Raw genomic sequence first — 25,169 nt, 5'->3', positions numbered from 1 at the left:
AGACACTCAATGAGGGTCAAAGATCTTTAAATAAGGAGCTGGTGACATAAATACTGTACAGGGGAGGGGGTGAGGGTCCAGATCTGTGGTTTCAGCCTCGAGACTCCAAGGACCTGCAAGGAGGGTGAAGAGAGGGGAGCCAGGCTCAGGGGAGGGGACCTGGGGAGGCACTGGGACAGAGCCAGGACTAGGGTTCCCGAGCCAAGGACCCAGGGAAGGGGGTTGAGGGATTCCAGAGAGAGCAGGCTGCCGATCTCGGGATGGGAGCGAGCTAAGGATCCCCAAGGTATTCAGTTCAAGGAGCTTGGGGTGAGAGCCTGGGTCAAGGGTCAGAATCCCAGGGAAAGGAGCCAGGGAGGTGGGAGGGGGTGGGGGTAGCAACCAAGGTCTCAGAAATCATTGGCTTGGTGTGGGAGTGTGGAGGTAGGGGAGGCAGTGAAGGCCCCAGGGGTATGGTGGCAAAGGGCTCACGAGTAGCTCTGATGTTGCTGGCGCCGGCGGGCAGAGCGCATCTTCTCAAAGCGAGCCTCCATCTCCTCCAGTACCCGAGGGGTGTAACGCACCACCAGCTTCACAGAGCCCTGGGCGGCCTTCAGCAGCTCCACTGCCTTCTCGTGCTGCTCACCCTCCACGCTCTGCAGGGGCCGTGCAGACAGCTGGGCCTGGGGCCTACCACCCTCACCCCCGCCCCCACCCTGGAAATGAGACCAGCTGTAGGTGAGCCTGGTACCAGCCCCAAGACACCAGGTCCTCATGTCCTCATGGGAGAGTCACTAACACTTGCCTTGACGTCCTTCTCCCAAACCTTCCAAATGCCCCATATGCTCCCAGTCACGGAGCCGGACTGCAGGTTCATCTTTATCCGCTCCCTCCCCACAGCTCGACCCAGCCCTCCTGGCCTGACTCCTCTTCTTTGTCCCCACCACCAGGCCCCAGCTCAGGCCTCGTCCTCTCCCCAGTGGACGCTCACCCTCCTTGCCCTTCTGGCCTCCAGTCTCTTTCTCCAGTCCATCCCCAACGAAGCCACAAAAGGACAAAGGGGTCTTTCTACAACTCGAGGCCGAGCATACCCCTCCCCTAGTCACAGCCCTCCCACTGGTCACGAGGAACCCTTGGGACAAAGTCCCAGCTTCTCAGGCTGGCCCCAATCACCTGTCCAGTTGTGCTTCCAGCTACTCTAACCACAGTGATTTGCATTGTCTGCCCCAGCCTTCTATCAGAACCAAGCCCCTTCTCTTCGGCACATAGGAGTGCAGAGTCATGGCCCCTACCTAAAACATCCCCAGCCAGCAACACCCTTTTCCCCTCTCATTTGCCCAGAGAACTCCTACTCATCCTTCAAAACCCAACTCAAAATGTGCCTTCATCTGCAAAAACATCCTTCATCTACACTGGTCTGGTGCCACACCCAGGCCCTCACAATGCTTTGTGCTTCTTCATTATTATCTCTCCGGTTTAGGACTTTTCAGTGAGGGTCTGTCTCCCTCACCAAAGAAGGAGTCCTTGAATGTAGGACCAATTACTCTCAGAGTCTGCAGCAACGGCTGGCACAGGGCTGGTCGCAGCGGCAGTGCTCAGTGTGTGTTGAATGACTGTCAAAATCGGAGACTGTGGGAATTCCCTTGTGGCACAGCGGGTTAAGTATCTGGTGTTGTCACTGCAGGCCTGGGTCGCTGCTGTGGCTCAGGTTCCATCCCTAGTCTGGGAACTTCCACGTGCTGCAGGCGCAGCCAAAACAAAAACAAAAACAAACGACTCCAGAACCACCCCCCCAAAAAAAACAGGCACCGTGCTACCCTTGACAGACGGTGACCTCAGCCCCCTACTCACCACACCATTCACTGACAGCAGCTGGTCCCCACGCTTGAGGCCTCCGTGGCGGTCAGCCACGCCGCCGGGGATGACCCGGGAGATGTAGATGGGCGAATTCTGCTCCTTGCCCCCCATGATGTTGAAGCCTAAGCCCTCGTCCGTCTTGGGCAGTTCGACTACCCGGGGATGTGCGTGGCCCTCACTGGCCGTGAAGGCAGCCACCGTGGCCTGGGAGAGAGAAAGCCTCCGGAGGTTGAGGGCCACCCCCCACCCCCGGCCCCATGATGGGCATGCAGACTAGGGTGGAAGATCTGGGCCCTCGAGCTCGGGGCGCTTCCACCATTCAACACAAGAGCACTCCTTAGCGACCGTAAGTCCTCTTTAGTCCCTCTGGACCCCATCAAAGAGGAACGTCTCCACGTGGCATGCGTGAGTCTCGGAGACTCAACACTCGCCAATCTCACTTTTTAACAGAACGACAAGGCCTGGACAGAGCCAAGAGCCTCCACGAAGCAGCAAGGGAACAGCATCTAACTGGGGTTTAGTAAGATTTCGGGGTTTAACGCTATTTCACTGTCGAAGGTCAGCTTCCCGTCAGGCATTTGGTACTAGTTTCTATTTCTAGTGGCAAAAGACGCCTTTATATGACATTTAAGCGAAAGATGGGCGCGTATGTAAAATGCCTTATACTTAAGTAAGGCAGGTACACAGACACGGCAGAAGCCTGAAACACGGCTGACCGACGTGGGGAGGACGCTGAGCCAGCCCATCCCATTCGGAGGATGCCAGGCGCAGTGGGGCGAGGGGCGCCTACCTTGGCCGTGGCGTGGGCCCGGACCTCAGCACTGCCGGTGATGTCCAGCGTGTCATAGAGCTGCTCATAGACCTGGTGAGGACGCAAAAGCGTCGAGGAGCCGCCAGCCCCCGCCTGCCTTCAACCCAGAAGTCCGGGCCTGCAGACCCTCCCACCCGCAGATCCGCCCCGCCCCTGCAGCCCGGAGGCCGCGGGAACCACAATTCCCAATGGACGCCTGAGCTGAAGCGCGGGCGCCCCAAAGGAAGGCCGCCCCGGTCGCTGCTGGGAGGCGTAGTCCCCAGGCTCGGGGCGACCCAGGAGGAGGACGACGGCCGCCCGCCCGCTCGGGCCCTGGCGCTGCGTTGCTCTCACCTCCCGGATGGCAGAGCAGAAGCGGCTCTGCAGGACTCGCTGGAGGGCCTGCAGCTTCTGCGGGGGCAGCTCCCCGCTGCGCTGGAGCCGCTCGAGGAGCTCCACCGCCCGGGACACGTCTGCGGGGCGGGGGCGGGGCGCACAGACACAGAGTCAGAGACTGGAAGACGCAGCGAAGCCCGGAGATATGCGGCCGGAGACCGAGGAAGGGCGAGCGCAGACCCGGGGCAAGACAGCCAAGTCCCAGTCGGACACCCGCAGAGCTGCCGGCGGCAGTGGAGAGACTGCCACCAGTCACCCTGCGTCCCCAGGATCCCCAGGCACACACGGCCGGAGGTGGGCGGCGGGCTCCCCCTCGCCGTCCAGCGGGCCCGCCGACCCTCCCACGCCCATCGACAGCCTGACTTGCTGCGACCCGCCCCGCCCACCCCCGCCGGGCCCGCCCACCCGCCTGGGCCCCGCCGGGGGAGGGGCGGGGCCCGGAGTCCGGGGCCCGGGGTCCCGGACGCAGGCCGCGGCCGGGTGGGCAGGGCCGCCTGGCGCGCTTACCCCGCTCCAGCCCCAGCGGCTCCACCAGCGCAGCCATGTCTGCGCCGCCGCTGCGAGGCACCCGCCTGCCGGGTCGCCGGCGAGGAAGGCGGGGCTGCGCGAGGCCACGCCCCGGCGACGAGCGCCACCTGCAGAGGCGCGGCCTGGCGTGCGCACCGCCCTACCGGCCTCCGCTCGGGGCTCGCTCCCCTGCCCTCAAACTCCATCGGTCCGCTGAGTTTGTGACCGTCCATTGCAGCGTCTGCACCACCTTTCATCTCAGTCTATCTGAGCTGCCCGCCACACCTGTCTGTCCCCTGTCTATCCCTTTCTCCCAGATTTATTAGACAACTTGTTAAACATCTCGGCCCAAGATGACCGGCGTGGTGATGAGCAGGGTACACAAGTCCACTGCCGTCCTGGAGCTTAGTCGGGGGGTGGGGGGCGGGTAGACACTAAACTACGACCGTGATCAGAATTGGGATCCAGGAGGGACATTGACATAGAGTCCTTGGAGGAGAGCTCCAGAGGTGGCTCGTGAGTCACTTTCTAGACCGAAAGAGCCCACATGGTTGGATAGCAGAGTAAGAATTGGAGTTTTCTGGTTTTCTGTTCTGTCTTTTTTGTCTTTAGGGCCACACCGGCGGCATATGGAGGTTTCCAGGCTAGGGGTCCAATCTGAGCTGTTGCTGCCAGCCTACGCCACAGCCACGCCAGATCCGAGCCTGGTCTGCGACCTACACCACAGCTCACAGCACCGCCAGATCCTTAACCCACTGATCAAGGCCAGGGATGGAACCCGCAACCCCAATGGTTCCTAGTCGGATTCGTTTCCGCTGCACCACCAGGGGAACTCCAAGAACTGGAGCTGTTTATGAGGAAGGTGAACAGGTCGGCAGGATGCGGTTGATGCACACAGCCTTGTGTGCTGGCATGCTCCTGCTGAGGACTTTGGACTTCATGGTAACCCCTAAGAGTAAAACGCGACATTGAAACATATATTTTAAGATCACTGTGGACACTGTGTGGAGCCTGGATTGGATGGGAACGAGAGTGGAAGCAGGGGGGTTGATCAGGAAGGCTCTTGCAGGAACTCTGTGATGGCTTGGACCAGGGCAGAGGCGCGGAGGAAAAGTGGACAGATTTGGAAATATGTGTCTTGCTGATTGACTGTATCCGAGGACCGGGAGGTGGAGGAGAAGGGGGTATAGATGCTTGTGGGGCCTTTTGCTAACATGATCTATGCTACTAGAGGGAGAGTCGATATTTCGTCTTTGAAGAGCTGGTGCAGTATCCAAGACCTGCAAGCAGTTTTGAGAATTTGCACAAAGATGGTAAATAAAACCCTAAATGCTGGAGGCGAGAGAATACAGACCAGAGAGGACCTAGGACTGAGTCTTCAAAACTAGCATATAAAGGTCAGGAAGGGGAGTTCCTGTTGTGGCTCAGTGGTTAACGAATCTGACTAGGAACCATGAGGTTGCTGGTTTGATCCCTGGCCTCGATCAGTGGGTTAAGGATCCCGTGTTGCGGTGAGCTGTGGTGTAGGTGGCAGACGGGGCTCGGATCCAGCATTGCTGTCACTGTGGTGTAGATCAGCAGCTGCAGCTCTGATTTGACCCCTAGCCTGGGAACCTCCATATGCCCCAGGTGCAGCCCTAAAAATGTGAGGGAAAAAAAAAAAGGTTCAGGAAGACGACAATGACCAGAAAGTAGGAAAATCAGCTGGGAGAAACCACGAGAAGAGAGTGTCTCTGAAAAAGGAAGTGGGCAGTGTTATCAGAAGCGCTACAAGAGGCCAAAGAAATGCAGACAGAGGCCAGGCTGGCGCGGTCTGGCCGTTGGCTCACTATTAGCTGGATGGGCCAAGTGTATCTGGGATTAACTTCACTATTAGCGGAAGGGAGTCCAGAAAAAGGCTCCTGCAAAGTGAGAGGACCATCCCTCTCTCTTTCATAGTGCTCTTCTTCTTTTTTTTTTTTTTTCAAGGGCCACACCTAAGGTATATGGAAGTTCCTAGGCTAGGGGTCCAATTGGCGTTGTAGCTGCCGGCCGACACCACAGCCACAGCAACGCCGGATCCTTGACCCATTGATTGACGTCAGGGATCCAACCTGTGCCTCATGGATGCTAGTTAGATTCGTGTCCACTGAGCCACGATGGGAACTTCTCATTTTAACAAAAAGTAACTGCCCCATCCCTGTCCTAACTCTCTCCATTGCAAGAGGCAACAAGATATGGATGTTTCACCTGCTAGTTGCTTCTGTAGCTTACATACCATTTCTCCAAGTTTGCAAGTTCAGATGTTAGCAATATATTCCACATCGATTTTCTGCTTTTACAACCTTTCTCCTCCTTTCCCATTGTAGTTCTATGGTACCAGTTTTTAGGTCAATCAATAAAGTACTCGCATTATATTTAAGTACGTACTCTTTACTGTAGAGTTTGTGTCCTGTGATTAAATTTCCTTTCTCAAACAGCTTCTGTTTTTTCAGTAACGTCTCTCTCTTTTGTTTCCTTCATCACCTTCCTAGTTTCTTTCGAAGTCTCCATCCCAAGAGATATTTTACTGAGTCTTTTCCTTCTGTAACTCCTTGGAAACGTCAGTCCTCTGACCCCGACCTGGACCAAATGCTCTCTTAAACTGCCATCCTGGGATTTCCCTCTGCTGCTCTGCTCAACTGGACACTCGTTTTTTGTTTTTTTTGTTTCTTCTTTTTTTATTTTTTAGGGCTGCGACCTGCAGCATACGAAGTTCCCAGGCTAGGGGTCAAATCAGAGCTGCAGCTTCTGGTCTACACCACAGTCACAGCAGTGCTGGATCCGAGCCATGTCTTCGACCTACACCACGGCTCACGCTGGATCCTTAACCCACTAAGCAAGGCCTAGGATGGAACCTGAGTCCTCATGGATACTAGTTGGGTTCATTAATCATTGAGCCACGACGGGAACTCCGGGATCCTCTCTTAAATCCATCAATTTGGTAAGGTATGTCTTCAGTTAACTTCCTAAAAAGATTGAGGTTTCTTTTTTCTTTTTTTTTTTTTTTTGTCTTTTTGTCTTTTGTTGTTGTTGTTGTTGCTATTTCTTGGGCCGCTCCAGCGGCATATGGAGGTTCCCAGGCTAGGGGTTGAATCGGAGCTGTAGCCACCGGCCTACGCCAGAGCCACAGCAACGCGGGATCCGAGCCGCGTCTGCAACCTACACCACAGCTCACGGCAACGCCGTATCGTTGACCCACTGAGCAAGGGCAGGGACCGAACCCGCAACCTCATGGTTCCTAGTCGGATTCGTTAACCACTGCGCCACGATGGGAACTCCCAGATTGAGGTTTCTTTTTCAAGAAAGTTCCTTTAATTCTCCCCCCACCCCAAAATTTCTAGTATCTAGTCAATTGCAAAATGCATCTACTAATTAATTTTTTCTTTTTAGGGCCATACCTGTGGCATATGGAAGTTCCTGGGGTAGGGGTGGAATCAGAGCTGCAGCTGGAGCCCATGCAACAGACACTGCATCTGAACCACATCTGCAACCTATGCTGCACCATGTGGCAACACTGGATCCTCAACCCACTGAGTTAGGCCAGGGATGGAACCTGCATCCTCAGACACTATGTCAAGTTCTTTACCTGACTGAGCCACAGTGGGAACTCCAGTCTACTAATTAATTTCAGTTGCTGTTTTCCAGGTGTAAAATTTCCATTCCTTTTCTTCTTTGGCTGCCTCTCTCTGCACGCACGAGAGTGCCCAGGCCAGAGATCAAACCTGAGCCACAGCAGTGACAATGCTCGATCTTTAATCCGCTGAGCCATGAGGGAACCCTTAATTTTTTTAAGATTCTTGTTAACTTTTAAACATTTTAAAGTTCTCCTTCCTTATTTTGTGAATATAGTTATTTCAGTCTGATAATTCCAGCGGTGGAACCATGCCTGGGTGTTTCTATTGTCTAATTTTTTCTCTTTGAAGAGATGCTCAGCCTTGGTACTGAAAACCATACAGGTTCTGACTATCTTCAGCCAAAGGTTACGTTTTCTTTTGGCAGGCAGATCACCTAAATCCCAGTAGGGATTGATTTGGGGTTTTCTTAGACCTGGTCTCTCTCACTTGTGGCCTAACTCCAGTATCATGGCGCTCTGGGGGTCTCAAGTGCAGCCCTTCCACCACTGCAGGCCTTGAACCCCAACCTGTGTCCCCTAGGTCCACATCTCTGCTCAGCAGCTTAGCCTGTTACTGCTTCCTTTTTCTTTTGGGGGGGGGGGGGCTTTGAAGTTCAATTAGGTCTCATTTATTTATTTGCTTTTTAGGGCCACATGCGTGGCACATGGAGGTTCCCAAGCTAAGGGTCAAATTGGAGCCACAGCTGCCAGCCTACACCACAGCCACAGCCACGCCAGATCCAAGCCGCATTTGCGACCTACACCACAGCTCACACCAATGCTGGATCCCCAACCCACTGAGCAAGGCCAGGGATGGAAATCTTCATGGTTCCTAGTTGGATTTATTTCCGCTGCACTGTGACGGGAGCTCATTTTTGTTTCCATTACTCCACTCAGATCCAAAAAAAATAGTTACAATTGATGTCAAGGGTCCTGCCCATGCTTTTCCTCTACAGGTTTTATAGCATCTGGTCTTACATTTAGGTCTGTAATTCATTTTGAGTTTTCTTGCCTCTGGTGTTAGAGAAATGTTCTAATTTCTTTTTCCACGTGCAGCTGTCCTCTTCTCCCAGCACCGCTTACTGAAGATTCTTGTCTTTTGTCTTCACCTTTCTATCTTGCTCTCCGGCTTCCTCACCCTTTCCCTGCTCTCCAACTCGGACTAGTTTCCCTTGCACACGTTCGAAGCTGCAGCTTGCAATGAGTGCTCTAGGGCCTCATGCCCTGCCAAGACTGGGGTAAGAAAAGCCCCGCAGTGAATGGGCCGGAGAGTTAAAGAAGGAAAATACAAAAGGGATCTGTCAAGGACCCTTAGGGAGGGCTTCCTCAAGGCCATTTTAGACAGCCCCAACGTCCTGGGGCTGACCCCGGCCTTAGATCACAAAGGTCAAGTCCTGGGCCCACAACGGAAAGCAACCAAAACAGAGCTGTCCCACGTTGGGTGGGAGTTCCCGCTGTGGTGCAATGGGATCAGCAACATCTCCGGACACTCGCACGAAGGTCTGATCCCCGGCCTGGCATCTCCCCAGCACTCGCACGAAGGCCTGATCCTTAGCTGTGGGTTAGGGATCCAGCGTTGCCCCAGCTGCAGCCTAGACTGCAACTGTGGCTTGGAGCTGATCCCTGGCCCAGGAACTCCACACACCACGGGGCAGCCAAGACAGAAAATCAGTCGGAAGGTGACCACCTCTTGGGGGAGACAGTAGGAGCAGTGAGGTAGGCGCATGCCCATTATCAACAAGAAATTAATTTTATTTTTAAATCCGAGACCAGAACAAATAGGAAGACTCCTACCCTTGGCTGGCAAACTTAGGTGGTGGCCAAGAAGGTGGGGGGAGAGGTCGACAGCAACAGGGAGGGTAGGAGCACGTCCCAACTGCTGGCAAGCAGCCCTCTTCACTCTGGTGCCGCCTCCATCAAATACCCGTTCTCTGGAGCGAGATACCCGTCGCCGCCCTCAGCCTCCATGTACATGTCACGGCTGTCGTTGCCCAGACCCTCTAGCCCGTTGTCCTGGCCACCACCGCCACCCCCACCCCGGGCCTCATCCCTGCCCCGCTCTCCGCCCCGCTCCCCCCGCTTGTGGTCCCGCTCCCGGTCTCGATCGCGGTCCCGACGCCGCTCCCGCTCGCTCCGGTGGCTCCGACGTCGTTCCCGGTCGCGATCACGGCCCTTCTCCTCAGGGCCTTCCGGGCCGTCGGGACCCAACTCCCCGGGAGGCCCGTCGTCAGGAGGCGCGTCACCCGCCTCGGAGGGCTCCGCCGTGTCGCCGCTGCCGCCTCCACCACCACCACCGCCACCGCCGCCGCCGCCGCCGCCGCCGCCACCGCGGAGCTCCTCCTTGCGCTCCCGCTCCCGCCGAGCGCGCTCCCGGCTCCGGCTGCTCCGCCGCTTCCGTTCCCGGTCCTTGTCCTTGCTCCGCTCCCGGGAGCGCCGCCGCTCCTCCTTGTCGCGACTCCGTGAGCGCCGCCGCCGGTCCCGAGAGCGGGAGCGTCGTCGTTCTCGCTCCTTGTCGCGCTCGCGGCTTCGCTCCCTGCGCTCCCGCTCGCGGTCCCGGTCCCGGTCCCTGTGGGGCAGCGGGGAGGGCCCGGGCCTGGATGAGGGGGGCAGAGGGTTGCAGCCGCATGCCCCGCACGCCCGCCCCGGCCCAGGAGCCCCGCGGCGACCTCACCTCTCGTCGTAGCGGGAGGTGTCGTCCCTGCCCGAATGCCGGATGTTCACGTCGGCCCCACCTCGCCGGGTCCCGCCGAGGCCCCCTCCTGCGGCGGGGCGGACGCGCGTCAGGCCCCGCAGGGCAGGGCGGCCCGGGGCCGAGGGACGGGCGCTGGGAGAGGCCCGCAACCGGCCTCTGCAGCGCCCTCCCCTCCGCCTCAGCGGACACTCGGCCCGCGGGCCAGCCTTGGCCGCCGGCCCCCCCCCCGCGGGCCTCCAGCCCAGCCCCGCGCCAAAGCCGGCCCGCCGCGGCCCGCACGACCCCTTGGAGCCTTCCCACCAGCCGCAGGCTGCACGCCCGCGCAGGGGGCTCCTCCGGAATCTTCCAGAGCAAGGGGCCCGGCTCTCCACGCTCTGGACGGTTGTTCAGATCTCCCGACTCTCCGCTTCCCTCCTGCCTCCACTTTTAGGATCATTCACCTCTTTCCCTAGAATTCAGCTCCCTCCTCTAGAGAAGTCCTGCTCCCCCCTCGCCCCTCTCCTCAAACAGCACCTCCTCCGGAAGCCTGGCCTGCCTTTCCCCAGGAAGCTGCGGCGCCGCCCCCCCACCCCGACACACTACAGCGCTCCCTCCCAAAAGGTCACGGTGAGTTTCCACCTTTTTTTTTTTTTTTTTTTTGCTTTTTAGGGCCACACCTCAGCATATGGAGGTTCCCAGGATAGGAGTCAAATCGGAGCTGTAGCTGCCGGCCTACGCCACAGCCACAGCTGCTCGGGATCCAAGCTGGGTCTGCGACCCACACCACAGCTCACGGCAATGCCGGATCCTTAACCCGCTGAGCGAGGCCAGGGATCGAACCTGCGTCCTCACAGATACAAGTCAGACTCATTTCTGCTGAGCCAGGACAGGAACTCCTGTGTGTGTACGTGATTAACAGCTGCCTCCCCCACCACCCAAGTCAGGACAGGGTCTGCTTCATGCGACGTGCACGCGGGGCAGCCTCCCGGATGTAAACTGAGCGAGCGGCAGTTGGTCACTAACGACCCTGAGGAGCAGCGGAGGGTCTCCTCCTTCAGATGGAGAAGCAAACTCAGCTAAAGTCACTAGGGCACAATGACTCCAGGACCTGCCTCGGTGCACAGGGGGAAGCTTCAGGGAGGCGAGCTTGGTGGCCACGACAGGAGTGACGCTCAGCAATGAGGGGGAAGGGAAAGCGGCCACTGGATGTCAGAGACACTCAGATCGGGACAAAAAACCGACCAGGCAACGGGACCAGCACAAGCCCAGGGCAGGTAGATGAGTGTTTGTTGGCTGCTCTCACAGCATGAGGAAATTCCCAGGCCAGGGATCGAACCCGAGCCACAGCAGCCACAATGCCAGATCCTTAACCCCGAGCCACCAGGGAACTCCCTAGATGAGGGTTTTCAACGTTCAGGGCACAACCCAGCAATAAGTCACATCATTAAATCTGATGAGTTGTAACCAACATATACAAAGACAAAACAAAACAACAGAATGTAAGATACTAGCAGGTACCGCCTGTAAAAAAGATAATTACTGTCTCATAAAATTTTCATTTGGGTTAAGGGTATTTCTTCACATGCACACTGGGTCAAGATGCAGCAGGCAGCACTACTGCCAAGTCTGAAGGCCAATCAAACTAGGAGATTCTGGGACTCCAGGGGTCTACCACGATGGGAGACAGCAGCCTCGGAAGGACTTCCTCCAACCAGAGAAACCAGACAGTGAGCTAAGAGCCCGTCTACCAGGCTCAGAGACTCGGCAGAGGAGAGTGCGGTCTACTCAGCACACAGGTCGAAAGCGAGAACAGTGGCCTGGGAGGACAAAGGACGGACCATAAGGGACCCTCCTGGGACGTCCACCCAGGAAGATGGTTTTCTCTGACAACAGCTTCTCCCGCTCACAGGAGCTCGTCCTCAACAGCCATGTCTGGATGGCAGGACCTCAGCCCAATGTTGAGCCATTTTGATTCACCCACCTGGAAACACAGACTCACCCAGGGCTGGGTGCAAAGCAGGCACTTGTTTTTTTGGTTGTTTTTTTTGTTTGTTTGTTTTTTGGGGCCAAACCTGCAGCATATGAAGTTCCCAGGCCAGGGGTTGTAATAGAGCTGCAGCTGCCGGCCTCCACCACAGCCACAGCAACGCCAGATCAGAGCTGTGTCTGTGACCTACACCACAGCTTACAGAAATGCTGGATCCCCAACCCACTGAGTGAGGCCAGGGATCCAACCTGTGTCCTCATGGATACCAGTGGTGTTCGTTAGTGCCCAGCCACAACAGGAACTCCGAAGCAGGGAGTTTGAAACAGCACACTGGACCAGTGTAGGTACCAAAGAGTCTGGTTTACAGAAAGAGTGAACAGCGTGGAAGCAAGCTGCCACAGGTGGTTCCTGACAGTTAAGGTCTGGCCACGAGGCCGTCAGAGGACGGTCACAGGCATCACATGCCTCTAGGCTCCAAAAGACACTAAGATTCTCTATCAACAAAGCCCCTTTATACCTTAGGAAGCACAAATGTCTTTTTTGGGGGAGGACGTGACTATGGCACATGCAAGTTCCAGAGCCAGGGACTGAACCTGTGGCACAGCAGTGACACCACCAGAGCCTTAACCCATTGTGCCACAAGAGAACGCCCAAGGAAGCACAAATTTCTCATACGTGTTATCCAATTGATCTTGACTGAGACGGTGACCGATAATTAGAGACAGACAGTGAGGGAACTGGACGGAGAAGGCTTTGAGGACAGAGACGCCATCTGTGTATGTCCTGCTCTTGACTAGGAGCCTGGTACACAGCTGGTGACCAAAGAGGCGTTTGCTAAACCAGTGAATGAATGATCGAACAACAGAGAGGAGGAAAGCATAAACAGATGAGAGTGACTCCAAGACCCAACAAATGCCACGTGCCCAGCTGGGTATCTGACGGTTGAGCTCAGGGACCTGAGGTTAGCCCCACTTTCCAGGACGAGGGAAAAGGAGGGATGAAGAGTGGAAATCCACCAGCCACGAAGCTCGAAAGCCAGAATTCGATCCTAACTGGCTTCTTTCTCTAGGTCAGTCCTCCTGCTCCTACTGGGTAACCCAGAACAAGCAGACAGACCAGAAGAATGACGCTGAGAACAAAGGACGAGCCGGCGCGAGGAAGAAAGGATGGGCGCAGCCAGGAGAGAAAGAGAGGACAGAGCGCGGCAGGAGGTGCAGAAAAGAGCTAAGAAAGGAGCCCCCCCCCCCAAAAAAAAAAAAAAAAAAAGAAAGGAGCCCCCAAGGGCAGGACCCCAAGCCCAGCCTCAGCAGGACGTGCTCACCTAGCCGCCGGGGCCGCCAGCCCTTCACAGTTCGGCCCCTCTCCACGTCCACGAGGACTCTCCTGCCGTCAATCTTCTTGCCGTCTGCGTGCTTGTAAGCGGCTGCAACAGACGCGGGGAGGGGGAGGGGAGGAGTCCCCAGAGGGTCCTCTAGTCAGGCTGAGGCCCAGCCCTGCGGCATCCCCGCCCCCCGGGTCCCCATCAACACACTCGCACACGTGCACACACAACCACACACACACCCCCACACCCACCAGACAGCCAGGCAACTGCCAGCCAGACCCATCCCTTCCCAAACAAGGAGGGGACTGCTCCATCGGCAGCTGCTCATCACCCCCAGTCGCCACTGGGGGGCAGACCACGCCCCCCCCCCCCCCGCCCCCCGGCTCCCAGGCCGTCCCAAGTCCCCACTCCCATTCGACAGAGCAGCCCCCCCTGCCAAGGTGGCCAAAGTCGCTGCAAAGAAACCAGAGGTTAACTTAAGGCTGGACTCTGCTGCGGGGGAGGGCTCCCCCACAACCCCAGGCATGCACCCTAAAACATCATGCTGGGGGAGCAGGCCCAACTGGGCCCCTCTGCACCCCAGTTCACAACGGTTTCCTTTTTCTGTGGGTTTTTTTTTTTTTTTCCGGGGAGGGTGAGTGTGGGGGGAACAGACATCAGAACAGAAAATGAACCAGAGGGGGAGGGAGATCTTTAGGAGATGGAGGAAGGGAGCAGAAAGGCGGGCTATGGGGCTCCCAGGGGGCCTGGAGGGGCCCCTACAGCAGGTGGGGCTGAGGGGCAGTGGAGGGAGATGTGGGAGACGTGTGGTGCTACTGCAAATGTCCTGCCTTACCTGAAAGGCCTGCGCCCAGCCCCGGCCCCATCCCATTGCTCCCGCAACACCTCCAGCGCAACGGGCCCTGGGAGGCCGGCCCCAGCCTGAGCCTCCCGGGAGGCGGAGGAGCAGAGGGGAGCTGTGGGCAGAGGCCCCCTCCCTGGCCTATCTCTTGGGGGGCGGTTGGGAAGGCCAGAAGAGTCCCTGTTGCCCACCCCCGGCCCTGGCTAGGGGGCTGTCCTCAACCAACCACAATACCCTGCCCCGCCCCAGCCCTCGCCCCCCCAAATAACAACCAGAGGAAGAGAAAAAGGTGCCATTTACCGATGCCGGCCTTGCGGGTGTCCAAACCGAGCGGGATGGGGGGGGCTCGGCAACTCCTGGGGGCCTGGCGAGGAGGCGGGCTTCCCGGGGGGGGGGGGGGACACGGGACCGCTTACCTGGAGCCCCCAAGCTTACCTGAGCACGCGCACAGACCCCACACCCACCACCACGAGGTCAGCTAAAGCTACAGGGAAGGGGAACCGGGGCCTCTAGGGAGCCACGGGAAGGAGAGGGGCCACACCTCCTGCACCACCTGGAGACAGGCAGAGGAAGTGGCGGACCCCAAAGAGACCTCGTGGAGGCCTTGAAAGGGGGACACGAGGACTCACGCCAAGCTTGGGAGCTGTAAAGCCAAAGGCCTATCTTGTTGGAATTTAAAAAGAAGGCCAGGGAGGCCTTACGAACCTGTGCACCTTCCCTTTCTCCCAGCAAAGTCCGAGCTACACTAGGCACACGCCCCCGCCCGGCACACGGAAGGCCTCTTCCGCCTCGAGCTCCGCACTCCCTCCCACCACCTGCTTCAGCCCAAAGGCTGGCCTGCAGCAGACAGCCCTGGGGGTCCAGGAGACGGAGCGCTGTCCGCGATCCGAGGAGGGGCCGCGCGGCCCCTGCGCCCAGAGGAGGGGAGCAGGGGAAGGCGTTTAGGGACTGGGAACCCAGTCAAGCAAAGGAGCCCTGCTCTTGGTTCGGAGTCCCAAACCCCAGACGAGGCCCAACCCGGGAGTAACAGTAAAGAAAACACGTGCTGTGTGTATCTAGGCTTCTCTCGCTCTCCCTCTCTCAGGTCTCTCGACGGTGGAGGGGCCTTAGCTGTGTTCCAATACCTTCAGTGGTTCGTGGCCTGGTGCCTGGGCCCTCCCGCACCCCCGGCCCCAGTTCCATGCACTCTGGAGAGCGGCTGGGCTCCACGGCCCCACGGCCCCACGGCCCCTCAGGAGGAAGCCTCGGCCATGACAAGGGAGACTGGAAGGGGGCAGAGCACCCTGAACCCAGCAGCCAAAAAGACGCTCTGGGGCCACCACATTGGTGGCCCGCAGAGGGCAGGGGGAGGGAGCGAAGGCCGGCCGGGTTCCACCAGGAGCCCGGGCCCTAGCGCAGCCCCTCTTCGGTGTTCCCGCCGCCTCGCCGTGGACGCTGTGAAGCCAGATGCCTCAGGGGGACTGGGGTGACGGAGCCCACGTGGAGAGGCCACTGCCTCTCCCGTCAGAGTTCATCTTTCCCCTCCTGGGACCGGCAAGACTACCAGAGAGCGTCTGGATGGGGACAGAAGTGACAAAGGGCACCCCAACGAGGAAAGGGCTTGGGGTGCGGGGCGGCTGAGGGGCAGCTGGGGGGAGGGAGGGGCGCCTCGCTGCTCCTGAGCTGCCTGGCTAAGCTGGGCTGGTGTGCGGTGCTGAGTGAGCTTACCCATGATACAAACCCTTATACCAACCATACACTGAGGTGTTGTAAGGGGAGCGTAAGCATCAGCTGCAAGCCAGCTGCGTGGTGGCTGCAGTGACAATAAGAACAGTCAATTAATACGGCGGCCCCTGGACACGCCGCAGCCCTGCCCGCCCCCACCCACCCAGCCCTGCCCATGTGGACGCCGCCGCAGCCTCAAAGGGGGCTCTGGAGAAGGGGGGGCAGGCGCCAAGCACGCCCACCAGCCCACTGCCCGCTGAGGAACAGGGCCGGGGCCGGGGCAGGGAGGCGGAGGGTCGGGTGGTCCAGCCCCAGCCCAGCTGGGGGGAAGAGAGGGCAGGTTCAAAGGCCAGTCCTCATTCCAACCTGGCCGCCCCAGCTCTGTGGGGGGGGGGATGGGGAGAGGATCCCCGAAAATCCGACCCCTCCCCCTGCCTCCAGCTGGCCCCAGCCCCCACCCGTTCCCTGCTTGCCCCTGAGGTTCAACGTGTGACACTTACCTCCCCGGGTTCACACACACACACACACACGTTGTGGGGGATTTTGGTTTTTGGTTTTTTAAAAAAACACGTATATAAAAAAAAGAAGATATATCAGAAACAGAGGGAGGAGGAGAAGAGACACGGCTGAGGTCAGGTTTGGCGGGGTGGGGGTGGGCCAGACGGCGGGGAGGGGCCGGGGCAGCAGAGAAGAGAGCGGGCCAGAGGGAGGGCGCAGGCGGAGGTACTCACAGTGCATGTCTCGCTCGTGTTCGTACTCGATGAAGGCGTAGCCCCGGGGCTTCCCTGACCGCTTGCTGTAGACCATGTGTATCTGTGGGGGGGAGCAGGTGAGTTGACACAGGCAAGCACTCCCACCACTCGCATGGCCCGGGGGCTAGGCCCTGGGTCGGGTGGTGCCAGCAACAGATGCTCAGATGCCCCCTCTGTCCCTTCAAGGACCCAGAGTGACCGGAGCTCCCGGTCATGGACACAGCGGTTTTAAGGGAAAACAAAAAAACAAAAAACCCACCCAGAGGGACAGATGCGCTAAGGGCCCTGGGTGCAGCACTTCCCCTGCAGCGTGACCTCAAGGCCAGAGCACTGAAGTGACTTTTAAATTAAATGAAAGCATGTCAGTTAAACACAAAGCCTTGGTCTCCAACAAGAGTCGGCATCGTCTTCCTTCAAGGGCCTGACAGGAGTGACTCCCAGCTCCGAGGGCCAGTCTGTGCCGCGCCTGCTCGCCCCTCCCTCGCAGCAACAGCAGCCGCGAACGCGCGGAAACGAGCGCGCCCAGCTCAGCAGCAAGGAAACTGGACTTGCAAACACCAAGTCTGGAGCCTGCCCACCTCTGCTCTGAATCGGCACCAAGTCGTCACTGCCTATATCCCAAGTCACGCACGCAGGGTAGGCCGGACCCAGGCTGCTGACTCCGAACCCCAGAAATGACCTGCGGTGTCCTCGGGGCGGCAAGCCAGGCTTCTCCCTCCCCCAACACACCTGCCACTCAAAATCCGCCGCCCCAGGCCACTCACCCTCTTGATGGGTCCATACACCTCAAACTCTCTGCGGAGCTTGGACTCTGTTGTGTCATAGTTCTACGAGGAGACAGGGGTGAAGTTAACCGGGAGCAGCCCTCAGAACATTCCTGAGACAGAGCCTCCTGTCCACAGCCAAGCCCCCAGCAGCCCAGGGTGCCAGGCTCTTCTGGGGCTCAGGGTTCGGGAGCTGGGGACTCACCACTCTGGCCACAAAGAGAGTCTTGAAGGCATCGCCCTGAGCATTGGGATCATTGTGCGGGTCCCCTGTGCGGGAAAAGCAAGAAATCTGTAAGGAGGAAGTGCTGATGGACTCACAGAGCAAGACAGATACGGGCAGAGGGCCAGAATTCATGGTCCCCTGGCGACCTTGGCATGTCCCTCTCTGAGCCGTGTCCCTAAAGCACAACAGCTTTTATCCGAGTGGCCGACTTCGGCTGGAGGGCGGGGAGAAGACTGACTTCAAGCTGACAGGCTGGGGCCAGCCTCTTTCAGACCTGAGGCCCAGGTCCCTTCCAGGTGTACCTAAGCCCAAAGGGGCATCTCCAGAGAAACAGCCCGATCCTTCTCGGTACAGAGCGTCCCCCCTCACCCGCAGGGCCGCCACGCCACTCCCTGGCAGGGCCTGCAACTACAGCCCGCAGGGAAACCGGAGCTGAAGCCACCCCAAGCCCAAGAGGGGGAGCCTACTGGAGTCCGAGCCCTGCTTTCTTCCTCCCGAGGCCACGGGGCATCAGGGAGGAACTCAGGGCTGGTGCTGGAGTTCAGAAGCGGCTGACCAGATTCTCAGGCCCAGCCTTACTACCACCAGGCCACTGAAGAACTCCACCGCCACAGACAGAAGCCAGGATCTATCTCAAAAGCAATTCCCACAGCAGACTCCGATGGCTCAGGCCTGTGAAGAAGTCCTCTTTGCCAAGCATGGTGGCCCAGTACACACGATGGCCCTTGATTCCCACCAGAGCCCCAAGGCACCCTGCCCACTGCGTAGCAGAGACGGTTCTTCTACAACACAGTGCCGCCCGCAGAAGAACCTGCCACCTCCGAGGAGAACGGGAGGCAAGGAGGCGTGCGATCATCTCCAGAACACACGGTGGGCCAGTCCTGCTCGACACAGAGTTACTTACCACCGTTTTGCAAAAGGAAGTAACACCAACCCCTGAGGCATGGGAGAGGGGCAAGCGTCAGAGCAGCACAGAAGCCAAGGCTGGCTTTCAGCCCTCACAGCCTAGCCCCCCAAGGAACCCCATGCCTTGGCCTCCCGGGAAGAGTGTGCGTTCTCTAAGAAGCCACTGCATTAAAAGTCACAGATCTGTTTCCCATGAGAGGGTCTAGCTGCAAAGGTAAATGAAGTTCGAAATGATCTCAGGGAATTCCTTGAAAAGCAGAAGACTGAACCCAAACTTAAGAAAAACTACCCGGACACTGCTGGGACCTGAACGTGATGGTAACCAACACTGCCTGGAAACTGCTGGCGGCCTGTGACGGTAACCCCATCTGTGCCTGCCCCACGATGCCTCACCCTACCTCCTCCCTCCGGGCTGTCATTTTCTGTGCCCAGATGCCCCCACCTGCATCCATTCATCCAAATTATTCTTTGTCACTGCTCTGCACCTGGAACTCTCGTAGGTGCTGGGGAACGCGACAAAGAGGCCCCTGCCTTCCCGGCGCTCATGTACTGCTGAAGGAAGACTGACAGATGCCACGAGTGCCCAGCAGATGAGAGCGGAAACCACGCAGGCGTACTGCATGAGCACCATGGTTTCTGCTTAACCCAAAGGTCAGGAGTGGGACCAAAAGCAAAAGCCAGCGCAGCTGAGCCAAGAGCACCCACGTACCTGAAGAAAGGCCAAAGCGCAGCAAGTTTCGGTACCTGGGGATGGAGGCTCTCAGGAGCAGAGAACCCTACTGCACTGGATCCCTCCCCCCTTTCTATCACAGGGACGTTCAAACAGCGAAGGAAATGGGTAACAGAAAAAATGAACCCCCATGAACCGGCCTCAGTTAGCACCACATGGCTACAGCACTTGTGAGAGGCTCCCACTCTACCCCGATGGTTTTTTCATTTTTTGTTTTACGGCCACACCCACAGCATATGGCAGGTCCCAGGCCAGGGGTTGATCAGAGCTGCAGCTGCCGGCCTGCACCACAGCCAAGCCACAGCACCATGGGATCCAAGCCCCAAGGGGACCCCTCCAACCAGCATTAAAATCAAATCCGGAGTTCCCATCGTGGCGCAGTGGTTAACGAATCCAACTAGGAACCATGAGGTTGCGGGTTCAGTCCCTGGCCTTGCTCAGTGGGTTAAGGGTCCAGCGTTGCGCGAGCTGTGGTGTAGGTCGCAGACGCGGCTCAGATCCCGCGTTGCTGTGGCTCTGGCGTAGGCCGGTGGCTACAGCTCCAATTTGACCCCTAGCCTGGGAACCTCCATACACCGTGGGAACAGCTCAAGAAAAAGGCAAAAATACAAAAAAAAAAAAAAAAAAACTCAAGTAAGTCACTGTAGTTGATGAAAACTTTGCGGGGGGGGGGAGTAACCATACTACTATTATGACACCTTAAAAAGTTATGGTTAATTCCCTAACCTCACTGAGACCCAGCGTCCAGTGTTCAAACATCCTGAGCTGTTTCAAAAACTGGATTTTCAGTTGGCTCATTTAAACGGATCCTCTTTAATCCGTTTGATTTTCCTTAACCACTTCTTTAAGAGTAAAGAAACTGGATCGTAAGTTTGTCCTATATAATTTCCCACGTTCTAAATTCAGCTGACGGCTTCTGCGGCATCACTTAACATGCCAAGACCGCATTCTTAAAGTATAGAAAACAACTTCCAACAAGAGCGATTTATCCAAGGCCACACAGCAGTAAGTAGCAGCAACGGGGTTAAAACTCCTAGGGATTGGACTAGAGGGCCTGTACCCAGCGGCAGAGCTGAAAGGTTCCCCTGAGTTAACTGTGCCAGCAGTTTGGAGTGCAGGTCCTCTAAAAGCAGGGGCCACAGTTGAGAGCAAAATTCCATCCAAACCCTGCCTCCCCGGAGCCCGTGGAAGCCACTATGGAGATACATGCTCATCAGCGAACCTCTCCTGCAGACTGAAGTGATCGGCCTGCAGCAGGAACCAGGGTGTTCGGTGTACAAGGGGACTCCACCCGAACAAGGGAGTCACAAAAGGCTTCCCTGAGGAGTGACTCGGGCAGAGACAAAGGGCAGTTCCATATAAACCAGGGTGTCCATCATCTAAGACTGGGAGAACACCCTGGGCCAATGACAGGAGAGCCCCCAGAAGGATGCCACAGGAGAAGAGGCCAGTGTTGCCTGGAGCAGGGGGAGCAGAGGCAGAGCGCCTCCTCGCTGGGCAGGGGCTCTGGTCTTTATGCTGGAAACAAAAAGCTGCTAGCAGAGAAAAATACCATCCCAGAGTCATTGGGTTTTTTGCCTTTTCTAGGGCCGCACCCGAGGCACATGGAGGTTCCCAGGCTAGGGGTCCAACTGGAGCCACCAGCCTACGCCAGAGCCACAGCAACGTGGGATCCGAGCCGCGTCTGTGACCTATTCTGTGACCTACGCCACAGCTCGTGGCAATGCCGGATCCTTAAACCACTGAGGAAGACCAGGGATTGAACCCGCAACCTCATGGTTCCTAGTTGGATTTGTTAACCACTGGACCACGACGGGAACTCCCAGAGTTTTATTTTTAAAAGCGGTGGGGACAGAGATGTAGGTAAACCTGCCTGACCGGGCTGAGGGGCCCTGGATGGTGAGGGGCACAGACAGAAGGCTCAGATCGGTAACACTGAGAGAATAATGGGGAGAGGGCTGGGTGACAGACTGAGGAACAGTAAGAAAAAGGTGTTAAAGGGAGTTCCCGTCGTGGCGCAGTGGTTAACGAATCCGACTAGGAACCATGAGGTTGCGGGTTCGGTCCCTGCCCTTGCTCAGCGGGTTAACGATCCGGCGTTGCCGTGAACTGTGGTGTAGGTCGCAGACGCGGCTCGGATCCCACGTTGCTACGGCTCTGGCGTAGGCCGGTGGCTACAGCTCCGATTAGACCCCTAGCCTGGGAACCTCCATATGCCGCGGGAGCGGCCCAAGAAATAGCAAAAAGCCAAAAAAAAAGAAAAAAGAAAAAGGTGTTAAAACCAACAGAATGGCAACAGCTGAAGTTATAACTCGCAAAGCTAGATGACCACGTTCCAGTGAAGGAAAGATCCAAAGACAATCGGCTTGGCGGAGAGAGGAAATCCTGACTGTGGTTTGCGATGCCTTCGAGGCATCAGGAAAGACAAGAAGGCAGTGAGTGCCAGGCTCAGAGAGCTCTCCCTAGATCTACCCAAGGCACTGGCATTAGCTCCCTAAGGAACGAGCAACTCTGGGAATGAGGTTCTTAGGGAAGTGATTCACCTCAGCCTCCCGAGTACAAGAGGAAAGAAAACCCAAGTCTTCACACTATAAAGCCCTCGCTCTAACAAGAAAGGGCCATGTGAGCTGATGTATGACCCTCTTGTGAAGTCTGATAAACAGCTGCCTATCCCGGACTCCAATTCCTCCTGCGCCTGGAAGGGAGGAAACACCCCCAGCCCAAGGTCAGGGTGCTACGGTGGAGCCAGGACCTCTCACTCGGCCAGACCTCGCTGCCTAACGCTGGGAGATGAGGCCGGGCCGTGGTGGCCTGTCCAAGGGCAGGCCCCTGCAGGATGCAGCCCAAGGCTCCCTGGCTGTCCACCCTTACTCCACACTCGCCTGCGTAAATGCCTAAACCAAATACAGTGCTTGGCAAAGGGAGGGAGCTAAGAAAGTGAACTGAACTCACTTTCCCAAATTAGAGTCCTGGGGTGGACCTGGGGGAGAGAAACACAAGCGTGCTCGACTCGGACACATGAAAGGAGGAGAGAGAGACTTACACATTTTGAGTTCTGTCTCCACTTCCTGCTGTCGCCGTTCAATTTTTTCTCGTCTCTGTGAGAAAAAGGGCAGACCACTGAATACACAGAGACGTGCCCTGATGTCAGGGAAGAGGGAAGAGGCAAAAGGAAGATACGGGGCCATGAGGCAAACGTGACATACCTTCCTCTCCATTCGTTCCTCCCGGGTTTCTGCTCGAGTTGGAGGAGGGGCATCTCGAGGGTCCTGGGAACAAAAAGAGGTGACAGGGTGGGAGGGACAGGGGAAAATAGCAAGGGACGCCATCCAGGAAATAATGAGCATCTCAGCCACGCCCCTGCGCTTGTACACACACGCATGTGTGCAAACACAGCCAGTTCCTAGGCCAGTGGAGGTGGGGGAATGGTGCAAATCAAAGCATGATCCATGCCCCATGCTATCTGGGAACTGTTACTGGTCTGTGACAAGAGAACTACAGAAACTGGCATTAAGTATTCAGAAACCTCGACAGCAATCTGACAGAGTAGCTTTATATCTGTTGAACTCAACAAATGAAATTTGATTTGTTTTTTTTTTAACTTTGTAGCCTTTCTCTAAAAATACTAGAAAGTGAAAATAATCCTTGTGTTTATCAAAAGCACCACTCTGCAGCAGACTTGTCCTTAATCACAGATAAGAATTGGGACCAGGCCTGAAGCAAAAGAAGCTGACAGTGCAGTGCTCAGAGGCAAACAACTGGACACCTTCTGAGGGCCAGGGTAGTTCCTGAAGGTCTCGGCGAGCACTCATTAAACAGTAACTGTCACATGACCACATCTGCCGCCAGCCTGTAACTACTGCATTGACTTAACTGGCTAGTCATATTTTCCAAATACCGGTTCACCGAGGCTGGCAAATACTACTATAGAGCCAACCTCCTGTCACCTCTGTACTAAACTTCTGCTCCACAACTTCCTTCACCTCCCCGTTCCCACCTGATGCCAGAACTTTCTTCTTCTGACTCCTGTGTGCCAGCACTTCTCGGGTGTCCGCCGATGCACCTCAACAGGTGGATGTTGTTAACCCAATTTCGAAAATGAAAAAACCGAGGCCCATGGGCCAAAGCCATTTATCTCTGTTCACCCTGCAGGTACAAAGCTGCAATTCTCAAGCCTGTGGTCTTCAATGCACCAATCACCAAGTGCTAACCCTTTACAAATTTCACCATATTAATGACCAAAATGGTCATTATACGTTAAGAAATAATTGATGTTTACTGACTGCTTGGCGTCAAGCCCCATAACGTTAAAAAAAAAAAACAAACAAACAGTCAATTCTCCATCAAATTACATCAAAGACACTAATATTCCCTTGCTAAACATGGGGGGGGAAAAAATCACAGCAGTTAGAGGATACACCTCTTGCCCAAGATCATCACGCAACCGATAAATGGCGCACCAAGGACTACCTAACTCGAGAGTCTGAATCCTCAACTGGTAGTTACTGAATTTTCACAAAAGCCCTACAAGGGCTGTGTTACCAATCTAAGACAGGGAAACAGGATAAAAGCCACCTTCCTCAATCACACAGCTAGAAAATCGCCAGAGACCAGACTCCCCGATCCAGCCCACTCCAAGCCTCTTCAGTGAACTCACCTCAAACTCTCGGATGTAGGGCGCAATGCCACAGTAAGGTTGATTGTGGTGTTTTTCATGTGGCAGTTTCTCCAGGGGTGGCAGGTATGGGATGGGGTCACGGGGAGCAAAGAGGGCCAGAAGGTTGGGCGGCAGGAACTGGGTCATCGTGCCAAGTCTGAGAGCAGAAGCAGGACCATCTTATGTTAGGGTGGGCTGGGGGAGATGAAGCCCCTATCAATCCCTTGCCTCCCAAGAAAAGAGAGAAACACGGACAAAAATCTCAAAGTCTCCTGTAAGGACACAGAGCGCGATCGATCCTTAATCACAGGGGCAAGCAGATTCTAGAGGGAGGGCTGTGTGAACGGGAGGGGAGGGGGAGGGCAAGAGAAGAGAAACAAAGACTGAAAACAGGTTTCCGAGCAGTGAAGTCCTGAGCAAGGAACTGCGGGGCTGAAGGTCCCTGGGGGCTTGTGGGGCATCAAGGATCCCGAGGAAGGAGGTCTAGGGCCGTGGCGGCTGGTGGTCCCGCACCTTGGATAAAAGGTTATAGGGGGAGGACCGCAAGAGGTCTCTGATCAGGAGAAGGGGTCAGTCATAAACAGCAAACCTCTCAAGCCAGGGGGTTGTGGGTAATAGATCTAGGCCCCGCAGGCGAAGTGGATTGTGGGTAAGGGTCCAGGACGGAAGGGAAGCGAGGACGAAAAAAGGCAACACAGCGCAAAGGCCTGTGGGTAAGTGACCGCTGAGGGCGGGGGAGGGGGACTATGGAAAAAGCCTAAGTGACCGGAGAACTCTGGGTAAGGCGTGCAAAAAGGTTCTGTGGTGGCGGTGGCGCGGGAAGACTGCCCGGCCCCGGGGAAGGGACTGGGATCCACCGCAGGGGCTTGTGGGTAGCGGCCCCGCACCCGGTAAGGCCACTCAGTCATACTCACCCGCCGCGCGGCGCCCTCCTCGGCCTGGCGACGGTCCAGGGGCTCGCGGCGGCCCCACAGCAGCAGGTACTCTAGCTCTAGCTTCGACTCAGACGGCGACCGCGTCTCTCAGTCTCTGTCGCCCGCCCAGCGCGCGCACCAGGCCACAGCTCACGAGCCCGCGCGGCCTCGGCTCGCGACAGGGGCAAGGGGTGGAACCAGCCTCAAATCCCTCCGCCGACCCTATTGCGCACGCGCCGCGCGAGTCAAGTGCAACCCACACACAGGAACCTTGGCGCCGCTGCGAGCACTGCGCACGCGCGAGGCCACTACCCCGCCTTCCGGCACCTTAAACTCCTTTGCCGCGGCGGGATGAAGGTCACAGTGCGCACGCGCGCTCCGCCCCAAGCGGTCCCCTTTCACCTCGCGCTCAGGGCTCCAACTGCCTCTGTCCGCGAGACTCTTGATGCTCCACGCCTTTTCTTACACACTTCCCGGATCTTGCGCGCATGCCTGTAACGTCTTTCACACTGAAATATCCTTCCGCCGCC

The 25,169-nt window shown here is 57.0% G+C and overlaps 3 protein-coding genes across 7 annotated transcripts in view; 1 reads left to right on the top strand and 2 right to left on the bottom strand.

Moving 5' to 3' along the window:
* Nucleotides 1-10: 10 nt before the first annotated feature.
* On the bottom strand, nucleotides 11-3,602 carry LIN7B (lin-7 homolog B, crumbs cell polarity complex component). The gene is given in 6 exon segments (NM_001244232.1): nucleotides 11-113; nucleotides 472-635; nucleotides 1,831-2,040; nucleotides 2,627-2,698; nucleotides 2,981-3,099; nucleotides 3,530-3,602. Coding segments are annotated over 6 exon segments (624 nt in total). The 5' UTR covers nucleotides 3,567-3,602; the 3' UTR covers nucleotides 11-91.
* Nucleotides 3,603-8,894: 5,292 nt separating this feature from the next.
* On the bottom strand, nucleotides 8,895-24,838 carry SNRNP70 (small nuclear ribonucleoprotein U1 subunit 70). 5 transcript variants are annotated; one of them, XM_084961745.1, is made up of 10 exons: nucleotides 24,640-24,838; nucleotides 23,726-23,882; nucleotides 22,275-22,337; nucleotides 22,112-22,188; nucleotides 17,412-17,476; nucleotides 17,207-17,269; nucleotides 16,422-16,503; nucleotides 13,143-13,244; nucleotides 9,835-9,922; nucleotides 8,895-9,756 (listed from the first exon to the last, which is right to left on the bottom strand). In XM_084961745.1, exons 2-10 carry the CDS (start codon nucleotides 23,782-23,784, stop codon nucleotides 9,060-9,062), a joined length of 1,296 nt encoding a protein of 431 aa, XP_084817871.1. In that variant the 5' UTR covers nucleotides 23,785-23,882; nucleotides 24,640-24,838; the 3' UTR covers nucleotides 8,895-9,059. The 5 variants fall into 5 exon arrangements, with proteins under 5 accessions (XP_084817871.1, XP_084817868.1, XP_084817870.1 ...); XM_084961742.1 differs by having other exon boundaries at nucleotides 22,112-22,166; XM_084961744.1 differs by having other exon boundaries at nucleotides 8,895-9,729; nucleotides 22,112-22,166.
* NTF4 (neurotrophin 4) overlaps nucleotides 24,366-25,169 on the top strand; it is a 17,629-nt gene continuing 16,825 nt past the window's right edge. Inside the window, exon 1 of the mRNA XM_013998616.3 lies at nucleotides 24,366-24,438. The gene's annotated coding sequence lies outside the window, so the exon portion shown is untranslated. The remainder of the gene's footprint in view (nucleotides 24,439-25,169) is intronic.

Source organism: Sus scrofa, chromosome 6 (assembly GCF_054392235.1).
Source record: "Sus scrofa isolate SSC_HxYL_T2T_F1_AM1 chromosome 6, Sscrofa_HxYL_maternal_Yorkshire_Landrace_v2.0, whole genome shotgun sequence".
Taxonomy (NCBI): Eukaryota; Metazoa; Chordata; class Mammalia; order Artiodactyla; family Suidae; genus Sus; species Sus scrofa.
Note: the sequence above shows the minus strand (reverse complement) of the source record. Positions and strands in the feature narration are given on the sequence as shown.